Source organism: Cryptomeria japonica, chromosome 10 (assembly GCF_030272615.1).
Source record: "Cryptomeria japonica chromosome 10, Sugi_1.0, whole genome shotgun sequence".
Taxonomy (NCBI): Eukaryota; Viridiplantae; Streptophyta; class Pinopsida; order Cupressales; family Cupressaceae; genus Cryptomeria; species Cryptomeria japonica.
In genome coordinates, this window is record NC_081414.1 from 611,390,066 (window position 1) to 611,403,509 (window position 13,444).

Consider the following 13,444-nt stretch of genomic DNA (forward strand, 5'->3'; position numbering starts at 1 on the left):
AGTTCATTTTATTCATTTATTTGTTTATATAAATATATATATATATATATATATATATATATATATATATATATATATATATCATAGTTTTAAGACTCGTGGACTCGCGAGTCCATGGGAGCCATGAGTCGACTTGCCAAGGACTCGCGAGGCGAATCCATATGAAAGACTCACGGGTCTTTTGCAAGGACTCGGGCGAGTCTTTTGCTCGGACTCGCGAGTCTTTCATATGGACTCGCGTAGCCCAAAAAACACGCCATTCAAGCAATAAAACTCAGTTTGTTTGTTTTTTCCCCCCTCATTTGGCATTTTTTCTTGGTTATAACAGGTTTGTAGGGTTTGAAGGAGGAGAGGAAAGATGATAAAAAATCAGAAAAATTGAGCTATATTAGGAGAAATACAAAGACGAAGATGTAGTCTTCTCTTTAGTTTGTTCATTGTTGTTTGTCACATTTGGAGTTGGACATATCATTATATGTAATTTTGTAAACATTTACAAACTTATGCTGCTATTATACATTTTAGAGTTGAAACTATGAGTATGAATGATGAAAATTTCAAATATTGCGTGTTTGTAGATCATATGACATGTGTTATGTTTCAATTATGGCTCTTATGTTCTCTAAATGCATTAATTTCTTTATGTTTTTTTTGTAAAACTACGGTTTGTTTTTTTTGCCGAGTCTTTCGCGAGTCTTTCACAAGTCCGAGTCCGAGTCCAAATTTTTGGTTTGTCGAGTCCGTGGTGAGTCCGAGTTTTTAAACTTCGATATTATATATATATATATATATATATATTATTAAGTATCTTTAAGCATTATCATGTTTCGAATGTTTTAGATGGGAACATCACAGAACCATCCAATGTTGACGGTTTGTAGTTGTTATTTAAAATGATCTCATGATATTATGCAAATTTGTAAGTTGGGAATACCCTCCCGAGTTTGGTGGAGCTCGAAGTGAAGAAGGCTTGTTTTAGCCTTGTTATGTTGTGTTTTCTTGTCTTCAATTTGTGGATAGAGTTGAAAATATGACCTAAATTGTCAATCCCATGGTCTGGGTTCTATGATTTCTGTTAGAATTGAAGGTAGAAAGAAAAATCATCAACAGCCAGAATGATAGTGGATGCCCTTTGAAAAGGTTCATGGGAGATTCATTAAAAGAAGTTTGGCTTGCATTCCATGTTCCATATAGCAATTAGTTCTGCTTCTATAAACCACACTCATTCCAAGAAGTTTGACATGCATTTCTATTGTTAACGATGCTAGAAATGTGCAAATGTTTATCTACAATTGTCATACTTCATTCTCTTGGAGAGGATGCTTGAGTGCAAGAAGCATTGCAACTAATCAGCATGACAATGAATTGGAATTGGTGGCCCAATTATAAGTTCAAGTAGGGGAGAATGGTAAGGATGTGGTGAAGAGTGACACTTTGGGCTGATGCAAGATAAATTGTCATCTTCATTACTCTAGTCCTTAATGTTTAGATATGGGGACACAAATACACTTAGCCTTGGAGAGGTATAGGAGTGCATTGATAATATGCTTTGCCAATTAAAGGCCACTATGCAAGATCAAGACCCCACATTAGAGTTCTACAATAAACACATTTGGCCAACCATATATCACTGATAGGAGAAGCCCAACACTCCCTTGCGCATGGCTGCCTATGCATCGAACCCAAAGTGGCATGTGCAACAGCCTACCAAAATTATCCCCATACAAGATGTTGAGGTGAAAGAAAGGTTCATGAAGGTCATTCAAGTAATGTATGATTATACACAAGGTAACATCATTCAAACCTTGCAAGTAAGTTAGGAAATACACATGATCATAATTTATTAAATAGATCTATTAATTAGAAAACACCAATCATACAAATATAAAACATATAGTCCTAATTACAAGATTAAATTATGCTTGAGAGAATTCAATCATAGAAGGGCATAGGAGAGGATGGCTAAGAGGGGTGCCCTAGAGACCCTCTAACCTAGGCCCAAGGGTAGACCTTATCCCCCTTGACCTCATGTGGCTTGTGCCATCCAAACGAGGTGGAATACCTAGTGAGGTATCCTATCACCATTTTCCTCAACTTTGCAACCATTATCCTATTCCTTATGATTAAGGCAACTATATACCAAGATAAAGAGTATGAGAGCTCTTTACAATAGGGTGCCCAGGAAGTCCATCCTTATAGGCCCAAAGGCAGCACCCTCTGTACCCCTTTGGCCTCGTGGGACTCGCCGGTCTTATACCATGAGGTGGTGTACCTAGAGGATAACCCCAACATCGTTCCCCTATTTGTAATTCTCTCTCCCTCTATCATGGCTGGAAAAACATTCAGAATATGTGTAGGTATGCAAAACCAACTGCAGAATATCACCAATCAGATATAGATTTATTATAACAAAAATGAGCATTTATATCAGCAATAGATTGTTTATAAGGAATATGCAGAATATCAGCAGTATTTAACTATGAATATGCAGGACATCGGCAGCATATTATTAATCATGAATATGCAGGACATCGGCAGCATATTATTAATCATGAATATGCACAAGTAGACATATAAATATTGTTACAGCGCATATGATGTTTGCATAGAAAATCCATACCAACTCCAGTGACCAGATGGACTTCCTGAGTTTCAATGTCTTAGGAAATATCAGATCTTAATCCTACGATGGGTGGCTGTCCTCATAATTGAGTTCCATCTCCCTTTTATATCTTTATTCTTGAAGGAGATGTTGATGAATAGCTTCGGTCAATATCCTTCAGGGCCAACGATATAACTAATTCGCCTAATGGGCCTATCAGCCATAGACCAATTGAATGGTATCGTTGAATATTAAATTAAGTAAGCAAAACACAATTTATATATATCAAAATGTAATTATTCCTTATGTGCCGATTTATATAAATCCCGCCAACCTTTAAGAGACGTGATTAATGTAACCGATGCTTAACCAATATAACCGATGCATAATTATAACGTGTTGGTTGGAAGCCGACCCTTGGAGGAGTTGCGTTGGTTAAAGTCACATCCAATCGGGTATATATATGAAGCTTTGTATCCCTCTCAAAGCATATCGAAGAACACACTCACATAATAGTCCGTGGACATTCTGCAGACATTCGTTTTCTTCAGCAGTTCGTTGTTGTTGTACAGAAGATATAAGACTATCTACAGCAGGTTGAGCATCAACAAAGGAATTCCGATTCCTCATTGCAGATTGTATATTCTCTATATTGAATTGTTGACATATATATATATAGCTTCAAGAGTGAAGCAAATTCTTTGTAAAGTCTCTTGACATAATTAAGATAATAAAGTCATATTTCATTGCTGGGTTTTTCACCTTCAAGAGGAAGGTTTTCCCAGGGTAATATCTGTGCATTTGTGTGAATTATTGTGTTACCTAATCTGATCATAAAACTTAACAGGAGACACATCCCTTCAACATTGCTGCCCTTTGCAAGAGTTACACCTTTTCTTTACTAATTGCTATCAATAATTTAATTTAAATGCATTCTATTATCTTTGGCACCTTTATTTTAATATTGTTGATGATGTACTTTAAGGGGTTGCGATCCAAATAAGGTTTGTCATGACATATTTTCTCTTGAGAAAACAAGAGAAAATATACGGTGGTTAGGCCTAATAAGATATGAAGTCAGACAACAGGTTCTTGCATCAGAAATTGTCTCCTCTAATGTGGGGGTTTCCTTATGAAGGTGTACGGCTGGCAACTCAAGGAAATAATGCACCAATTTGCACCCAGCAATATCAATCTTTCATTTGAATATATGTATTAATTTTATTTTATTATATTCATTTATTTGTTTTTTAAATTTTAATTTATTATTAAATCCCATAAGGAACATTACAATCCAATTCAAGGACACCCACACAGCCATTTAGTAGCTTCAGTACAGAAGCAATTTATAGATTATTAACATTGAAATTATACTTGGTAAAAAAATATTGTATCGAAACTTTAAGTTGATATGTGTTCAACTTGTTTTTAGATCTATGATATGTATTGAAATTTGAACTCTAATTTTTATCTATGAAAAAATGAAACCAGTAATATGCATGTTTTTAACAAGAGTATTTTACATGTGTTTAAATGTTTGGAAATTTGTACTGTCCCAAGTTAGCAAAATGTTTGGGACTAACGAGTTTTTGCAGAGTCGTCCAAGTTTTTGAACTATGCTTGTATTTATTATTATAGGAGAAAGTTATATATTTTTTATTTCACTTACTTTGTAAGTTAACTTTAAGACATAACTAATGTATTGTTATTACATCAATATGCATCACTTAAGCAATAACTGCATATACAAACAATTTATAGTCTTAAAATTATGTCTAACATTAAATTATCTCTAATAGCATCCATAAGCCTAAATGCTAAAATCAAAGGAATCATCATACACAAGCAAAAATATGAAGAATCTGATTAAATTCTGGTTAGCAGGTAAGAGCATTCCTGAACTAGGTCTATGGGGGTCACATAACACCACTTAATTCCAAACAAGTGTTCTATAACCGAACAGACACTTCAACTAGAAGAAAAAGAATGCTAAAAGTAGACCAGTGCAATATCACATTTCAAGGACAAAATCTAACATGTTTGCATTGTTTAACATATCATCTTTTGGATATCTACGCAGTCATTTCACTATACAACAAAACAAATTTTTACATCTCTGTCCATAAAAAATAAAAATGCAGCCTTGTATTTCACTTCACCTTACCAACCTAATAAAAGATTAGCAAGTTAACATGTTCCATTCATAAATATTAGCTACCTGACTCACCTTGGCTTAAGTGCATGAAGGATATATTCAGTAGCATTGAGTGAAAGAACATTGACCATTTGCTCGTATTCCTCATTTTTCAAAACTTCCCTGTCTCAAATTTCAATAGACAAACCCTAGGCCTCAGTCCAATTGTAGCATCATATAAGACATTTAGAACTGTTTAAAAAAAAATGATAATATGATATCAAAATTCATAGGGCTTGGGTATCACATCATATTGGGAAAACCTTGAAAAAAACTGACAGCAAGATTTGTTAGGATGCTGAGTACTGTTCTTAGGAAATTTAAATATCTTCTCCCTAATCAAGATTTGTAAATATAAGAAAACAAAAGATACTGTGATAATGGACAGACTATCAAACAGTGAGTATTTGAAAATAATACTTGTAATTAGGAAGATGTGATACTTTATTATGTTGTTTATTTAGTTGGGAGTTTCAGAAGATGCATATCTATGTTGGTTATAGAACTTCATCATACGGAGACATAAGCTACACATTTGTGCAGAGGCTAGATAATCAAATTAATCCTTCAATCCAAACAAGAAAAGAAAAATAATTGACCAATCAAGAAATAAACATACACCACAACTGATACATACATAAAAATAACATAAAATGAAATAACAACAAAAAGAACCCAATTGTTTTCACAAAAAATAAGGTAACTTGCTACTTGATAAAATCCATCGTAACTGCTTTTGAAATGTTCTATCCAGTTGATCAACATGCACAATAGACAACAGATGGAGCATATCAACCTAATGATAGGACTAACGTCATTGACAAGACCACATTCAGTGATTTGCTTCTAAGTCTTCCCATTTGAATTACTGTATCTTCTCCCAACATGTGTGTGTTTACTTGATACTTTTCATAATAAGATTTTGTTAATCTTTGCAAAATTTAGTGGCTTTCTTAGCAGAATATATTGAATTAAATATGAGACCTTTATATGTATTCAGATAAACCTAAATCAATGAGCAGATAGAACATCAAGTATGATTCTGATAAGTAAACGAGATCCTGGGTGCTATTCTCCAGTGTAATGACAATACAATTCTCTCTAGTGCATTTATGGTCTGAAGTATCAAGCCTACATTTATTGAGGTGCTGATGGTTACAACTTTCAAAATTTGGTGTAAATATGACCAGTCCAATGAAATAAGTGGGACAATCCACTAGAGGAACCTGCTTCATCTTCAGAACATGGTTGCCAGTCCAAGATTCCTTCAACATCCAACTGCATACAGCCTCCATCTTTCTGAGGCCACCATTCTGTTGAGTTACCATGTTTGAAACAGATGGACCAAAGAAAGCCGCTTCCCCACTTTCTGCCTGGTTCTTTAGATCAATTATTTATTTTTTCGTCTTCATTGTCAATGGAGATGTATTCCTTTCCTATTTGTGGTCAGCCTTGTCTGCTAGCAACCATCCCCAACCCAACAATACATGATATGGTTTTTTATGAATAGAAATGAGAACAGAAATTTCTGTAAGATTATTTTTTCTCAACTCTTCATTTGCTTAGGGAACTTCCATGGAAATGAAACTACAAGAGTGTCCATGTTCTTCTCAAACCTATCAGTATTTCACATAGATTGGGAAAAGATAGCCACGTCTTATTCCAACTTGATGAACCTTGCATCATAATCTTGATATACACTTTTTCATGAGCAGTGCTTCCCACTTCTTTATTCCACCTCCCTGTCCATATCTCTTGCTGCATGGGAACCAATTCACCTTCTCCTCTTTCACTAGTTGTTCTAATCATGAGCATCAACAAAACTGATCACATCAGATGAATAACACACAACAAAAGGAAACAAACTACTCTAATACCAGTGTCTAATCCGCTTATTAGCTGACTCACAAGCACAAATTTCATATATATATAAACCCACCAAGTGACTGTTGGGTTTGGATGTCTAATACATGAATACTACAAAAACAATTGGGGTTTGGTTCAATTTGAGTTTGTGTACAAAGAAACATATGTAGATCATAAAGGTATGCGTATTTGCAGCTTAAGATAGGATTTCAGTTCAAAATAACACTGACCAGTTTTGGTATAGGTGCGGCTACCGGGAATGGTGTTATAGCAAAAAAAACCTTGGATACGAGTACAAGTTTGTGTGTGTGTGTGTGTGTGTATCAATGAAATACCTCATAATTTGAAAAAAAGAAATACTCATAAATTCATAATTTAGTGATTTGTCAAACGTCAATACACATTTAATAATCTTCATATTGCTCTTCATCAAAAGCATCAAAGTCGACATTTGGTTCAATTTCACTTGAACCACAATGAGTTACAATGCCACTTCCACTAGTCATATACTGTACAAGCTGCTTCATCTAAAGATATTTTCTTGCAAGTTGTGCAACAATACATCTAGGTCAACACACTCAAGAGATAGATCCCAATTTCTTGTCACCCCCTCATTGTAATAAATTTTCTTACATAACAAGAGATCCTAAGAATTGGATGGGGTCTAGGAGTAGAGAGCTTACTAGAGTTGAGGGATAGCACCCCTCATGGGGGTTTGGGGGCAACGCATTGAGGGGCAACTTCCTCATGGGACGTTGGGGGCAACACCCCTAACACGTTCCCTATCGTGATACAAGCCAAGGTCAAGGAGTAGAGCTCCTGCCACCAAACCTAAATTAAGGCCTTTGAAACCACACAAACCTTCATGGCATACACCATTTTCATAATTGTATCACTTAATAGCAAAATTAGGTAGTTTGCAATCATTCTCCCTAAAAATGGCATAGGAAGAATGAGTTTGTGTGTAATAGACTTGTTTTTGTCAAACAACGTAAGGGCATGTTTAGAGTTTAGGGTGATTTTTAGGAACTTTTTTATGTTTTGGTGGTTTATAAGTTTCTTTTTCAAATCATTTTTTGGGCATTTTCATTGTTTTCTACTCACTAAAGCATTTGGGAGTGCTTAGGCAGGAATAGGAGCATCCTTGCCGACCTAAGTTCCCTATGGGTATGTTGTAGTTGTGCACTACTAGGACGCTCCCATGGTCATTGTTGGAAAATTTTAAATCTCTATCTAATGAATTAGCAATAAATATTTGTTCTTAGGTTGTGACATCAATTGGTGAGATACCAAGCTTGGGCTACTACAATATGGAAATCTGAAATTTGTACGCAAATATGAAATTAAGTAATCTTAATTTGGAGTTACCCTAATTAGATCCATCTCCAAGAAGAAAGGCCAACTACACATTATCTTTAAAACAAGGCTACAATTTGTCACACATTTCTATTCTTCTCTTTGCCTCCAATGTAGTAACCCCTGTGAACAACCTCTTTGTGCTCCAACCTCCTCATTAAACATTCTACTATTCCACACATTTTTCACATCCAAGGAGCTGAATTTATAGTTGTTAAGAGGTCTTATTTGGGGGAATCACAACTTACCATTTCATTCCTTTGACCATTCATTAACTTTAATTTAATTTTAATTATATTTACTCATATTCCATTATATTTTTATTTTATTTTATTTTTTTGTTCTTCTGTATCTTAAATTTTATTATTATTCTTATTTATTATTAAATTATATTTCAAAGTGGGGACATTACAACCTTACGATACCCACATATGATCAGGAAGTTATTGAACAAGCATTGGTTACAAATCTGCTCCAGAACAACCTTGTTCCTAATGATGTTGCTGACTTGCTTCCGGAAGTGTTAGTGGAGATTCTTAATGAGCGTATGGCTTTAGTAGGTACTGATAGTAGTGATTCAAAAGAACTGTGTACAAAAGTGAACCTGGCTGATAAGATGACAGAGAAATGTGTAGGGGCACATCAGAAACTCAAACTCAACTTGGAGAATTTCAAAAAGGTTGTTGATGATGCTGCATGGTTACACCGCTACTATTTGAGATGTCCAGCTGCTACTAAGAAGTTTGAGGAAGAGATAGACTCAATTGAGTCTCAGCTCACAAGGATATCCTATTCTTTTGATATTTAAAAAGATGGTAATGGTGCTATGAGATCTAGGATTCGAGAACTTCATTCACAGTTATTTCTACGGCAAGGACAAAGAGAGGAATACATGAGACAGTTTTGTGGTCTTAAAGATGCATTGGAGTTGCAGATGTCTTCTTTTATCAGGTTACTTGCAGATGCTAAAAAGGTAGACCAGAGTATGCAAGATTCTGATATTTTCGATGTTGCAGTAGATTTGTATCTTCAGTGTGAGTATCATGGTAGAATTCTTTCTACTACTATTCGATCAAGGGATTCTTCTCTTGTGGGACTTAAGAAGCAATTCAAGGATATTTAGCCCGGTACAAGAACATAAAGTATGCTGCTTTTATGAACAACTATTGGATAGTCTTTTTTTGAAGGTACATGTACATAAACCGATCTTTTTTGTTTTGAGATCTATGTTGTAAGTAATTGTTATTGATAGAGGGAGTTACAAATGCTTATAAACAACTTGGCAAGTAGGGTTGCCCTTTGTCTTTGATGTCAAAGGGGAAGAAGTATTTTGTATATATGCAAGTGTTGCCATCAATGACAAAGGGGCAGATTGTTGCACATATAAGTTTATGTTGTCATTGATGTCAAACTTGTTAGTGGTCCGGATGTTGGTCCAAAAGTGATATGATGCAAAGATGTATGATCCGGCAGTGATATGGTTGGGTTTTGATATTGGTGTCAAACTTGTTGGTGGTCTGGATGTGTTCGGAAGTGATATGGTGAAGAGGTGTATGAATATCTTGCAAATTATCTACAGTATGCTGGTAAATACCTATGACGATGAAATAAGATGCTATGATGACTTTGTCTGCAATGAGGAAGGTGTACGTCTAATCTGTATGTTGACATATTGGCTTGAGGAGCAACAGTGAGATGACACTATGATGTAAGTGTGTACAGATGTGTGAATGTGTGGAAACTATTTGAAGGTGTTTTGGATAGCAAATATTGATGGTATGTTGTTTTTCCGGAAGATTGATGTCTTTCTGCCTGGTCTGGAAATTGTATAACTATTTTAGGTGACTGCTCTGGTAAACTCTATCTTTGTTTGGTGGTTTGAGGTTGTACCAAATATGCATTAGATGGATGTGTGGATTGGAAAGGAATGCTTATGGAAGATCGATCTCTTCATATTTTCAGATGGACAAATGTTTTACTATGAGAGATATTTATGTCATTGTTCAAGGATAATACAATTTCAAGATGTTGTGGAGGAATGCATCATATTCCTCGACTTGCTAGTACTCCAAAGGTGTTTTGGATTGTTGATTTAAGTCCTGTTGTGACCTAATCACACATCACCCCATTCAAAACGGGGACCCCCTACTTTTTAGGCCCTCTTGGTCTTTTGTTTTGGTTTTTGGGGTCTTTTGGTGGCAATCTCGTCAGTCTCTCTGCTTTGCAAGTGTTTGTGGGTCATATTGATCAAGTCTGCTTTTCGTTTGAGTGAATTTGGTTAAGTCTAGGGCTTGTTTTGTAAATTTTAGGGTTTCTACCTTCAGTCCTAGATTTTAGGGGTTTCTTTTAGGGTTTTGGAAAAACTAAACATAGAACTGGAATCAAAACCCTTCAAGGAACCTCCCAGTAAAATTTGGGTGAATTCTGAGCAATTTTCTAGTTTTAGAAAGTTCCTAATTTTTTAGGGATTTTATTGCATCCTGGAATGTCTTCATTTTGCCAAAAATCAAACTTACTATTTTTAGTAATTTCCATTTTTCGTAAGTTTATATTTATAGTAAGTCATCTTGCATCTTGTTTTGGGCTCTAACTTTGACGCTTTGAAAGGTTTCTATTTTTTGGAAAGTCTATTGTGACAGGTTCCCGCAGGAAGAAGATGAAGACTGGGCATTCCTGAAGTATTTGTCTAAATCCAAAAGGTCAAAAAGCAGACAAGATCGATCAAAAGTGGCTAAGTGTTGGCATCCATTCCTGAAGTGGAAAGTGATCAAAAATATTTTGTCTGGAAGAATCCACTTCATATCCTCAAAATAGCATTTCATTCGGAAATGATCAAGTTGGAAGAGTCAAGGAAATCCCGAAGAAGTCAAAATCCTCCACCAAGAGCAAATTGTGCCCATACCTGCAGAAGGGCGCCAAACCCATCAAGGCATAGAGGGACGTAAAAACCACAAAATCCTTCTCCATAGCATTTTAGCGCCCAAGAGGGCTTAAGGGCGGCAAACTTAGGTTGTCATGGAAAGTGAAGGAAGGCGTGAATTCCTTGCCTAAGTGTAAATGGCGCCTAAGACATGAGTAGGGCACTAAATAGGGGTAGCAAGGAAAACTTTTAAAATGTGGAATTCCTCAACACTTGCAAAATTCTGCCCAAACAAGATATGGGGGCACTAAAATCCATTGCTCATGGAAAATGCTAAACGAAGTCAAACTTCCATGACCAAAGCAAAACTCCACCCAAGGAAGTCAAAGGGCGCCAAAGGGAGCAAGGCATGGAAAATGAAAAATCTATGAATTCCTTGCCAACACCAAAATGGCGCTATAGTGTGAAGAAGGGTGCCAAAGTAGAGTTGTCATGGAAAACTCCGAAAAGTTAAAATTCCTTCCTCTATGCATTTTAGTGCCCAAGGTGTGAGGAGGGCACCAAACAAGGGTTGCCATGGAATTAATGAAAAAAATGAATTCCTTCCCTGCATACAAATTCTGCCCAAGATTGACCATGAGCACCAAAATGAAAGATTTCAAGGAAAACTAGAAGGTGATGGATTCCTCAATAGCATGAAAATGATCAAGTTCCTTTATCAAATAAAATTCCAAGTGCAAGGTTGAGAATAAAGATTTTTTCCAAGGCAAAGAGGAAATTTGGAGGTCAGGAAAGGAAAGGAAAAGCAAGAAATCCCCTCGGGAAATTTTTAAAAATTTCCATTTTTAGGCACCAAATCTTGTCGGAATCTGGAATTTTTTGCAGATTTGGACTCGTAAGAAATTTCTCTCTCCTGGACCCGGGTCCTAAATTTTAGGAAAGTTCCTAAAAAATAGGAGATGGTTGAAAAGCGTGGAAAATTCCCTCCAGAGCAAGAAAAGTTGAGCCAAGTGGACGAATTAGGTGAATCTTGATGAAGAATCTTCCAAAATTTGAAAAAATGGGAGTTGGTGAGTTGGCAAGGAATATTCTAAGTATGATGCATGACTTAATGCATTAAGAGAAATTTCCAAATTTGAACTCAACTACAAGGGAAATTCCATTTGCATGACATGGTGAATGGGAAAGTATGACGCATAATAAATGCAATTGCCAATTTAATTCCTCCTAACTTAGCAGCACATAAGAGAAACTCTATATAAGCATAAAGATACATTTCATTTCTCACATGTGAGTTTCAAGAAAGAGGAGTTGGAGAAGAGGTGAAGAAAGTCATACTTAGAGAATTTTTCATCATTTTCAAGGAGCTTTTCCTGGATGGCAGAATCAAGCAAGGCGGCTACCATCACCAGGCAAGCATGGATAAAATAAGAGTTGAAGGGATTCCTTCTGGAATCTAAGATGTTGTCCAGGTGGAAGGAGATCAGTGGTACAAATTTGGAACATTTAACTTGGCGGCTTTCAAGATCAAGATGTTCGGAACAGCAGGGCATAGTCCATCTCCCACAGCTGCCAAGATGGTCAGAAGTGGAATTGTTGCGGCAGCAAGATTTCCTCCTATTCAATGTCTAGACTTGATTATGGAATGTGCAAAACACTACAATCCGGAAATGAGGACAATTTCAACATCAAGTAGCAAGTTGTTAGCCACTTTGACTCCAAAATCAATGGTGAAGCCTTCAGAATTCCTGCACATCATTCGATGACTTACCGGCCCATGAATGGAGCTAAGGCAATATATGATGCAGGTCCTGATAGATGTGCAGAAACTATCAACAAACATTGGTTGCTGAGGCCTAGACCGCATATCTCCAAAATGCCAAAGACACTATCTTCGAATTCAAATAGGAATATATGGACCTAATAATGATGCTAAGCGGGATAATGGGGTGTCCACATACCATTAATTTCGAGCCACAGATGTTTTTCTACATCGGCGAGTTTATGTATTCCAATGGGTTAGTGGACTGGACCAAGTTAATTAGCCACTACATTCATGAATAGCTGAAGGATTTGAAAGAAAAGAAGTCCCAGTCCTTCTACATGAGCTCCTATGTAATTTACATGCTTGCAAGGATGGGAGGCTTTGATGGTCTGCCTAGAAAAGGAGTTATGGGCTGCGGACTGGCACAGTTGAAAGTTCATGAGAATTATCCTCAGTTGCACCTCTGCAATACTAATTCTTTCAAGTTGTCGAACGACACTTTTGCCATGTACCTGACTAGACTTATGCAAAATGAACTTCATACAAGAGTGCCACCACAAGCCAGGGCTCTAGTGCAGCAATTTGGGGCCACGTTCCTACAATTTCCAAAGTTCACATATATCAAGGCACAGGGTTTTGCTTTCCAGCCATATAAACTACCACAGTATCCATCTGACAGACTAATAATGTTAGAACTTATGAGGCAGTTGACAGCTTATGATCAAATTCAAAAGAAGAAAAAGAAACTGTCTATTGAATTCCCAATCGTCCTCGAGGACTGTATGGAAGTGTGCCCCAACT

General features: G+C 36.3%; 1 protein-coding gene across 5 annotated transcripts in view; it reads right to left on the reverse strand.

Moving 5' to 3' along the window:
- The window catches only part of LOC131064825 (uncharacterized), a 53,012-nt gene that overhangs the window by 9,637 nt on the left and 29,931 nt on the right, over positions 1-13,444 (reverse strand). For 3 of the 5 annotated variants that reach the window (XM_057999107.2, XM_057999111.2, XM_057999112.2), the window contains exon 3: positions 4,830-4,919. The exons of 1 other annotated variant lie outside the window; for it this stretch is intronic. In XM_057999107.2, coding sequence (XP_057855090.1) covers positions 4,830-4,919 — 90 coding nt within the window. Of the gene's footprint in view, positions 1-4,829; positions 4,920-5,821; positions 6,598-13,444 lie in introns of those variants that run through there. One more of the 5 variants, XM_057999109.2, reaches the window with a different exon arrangement.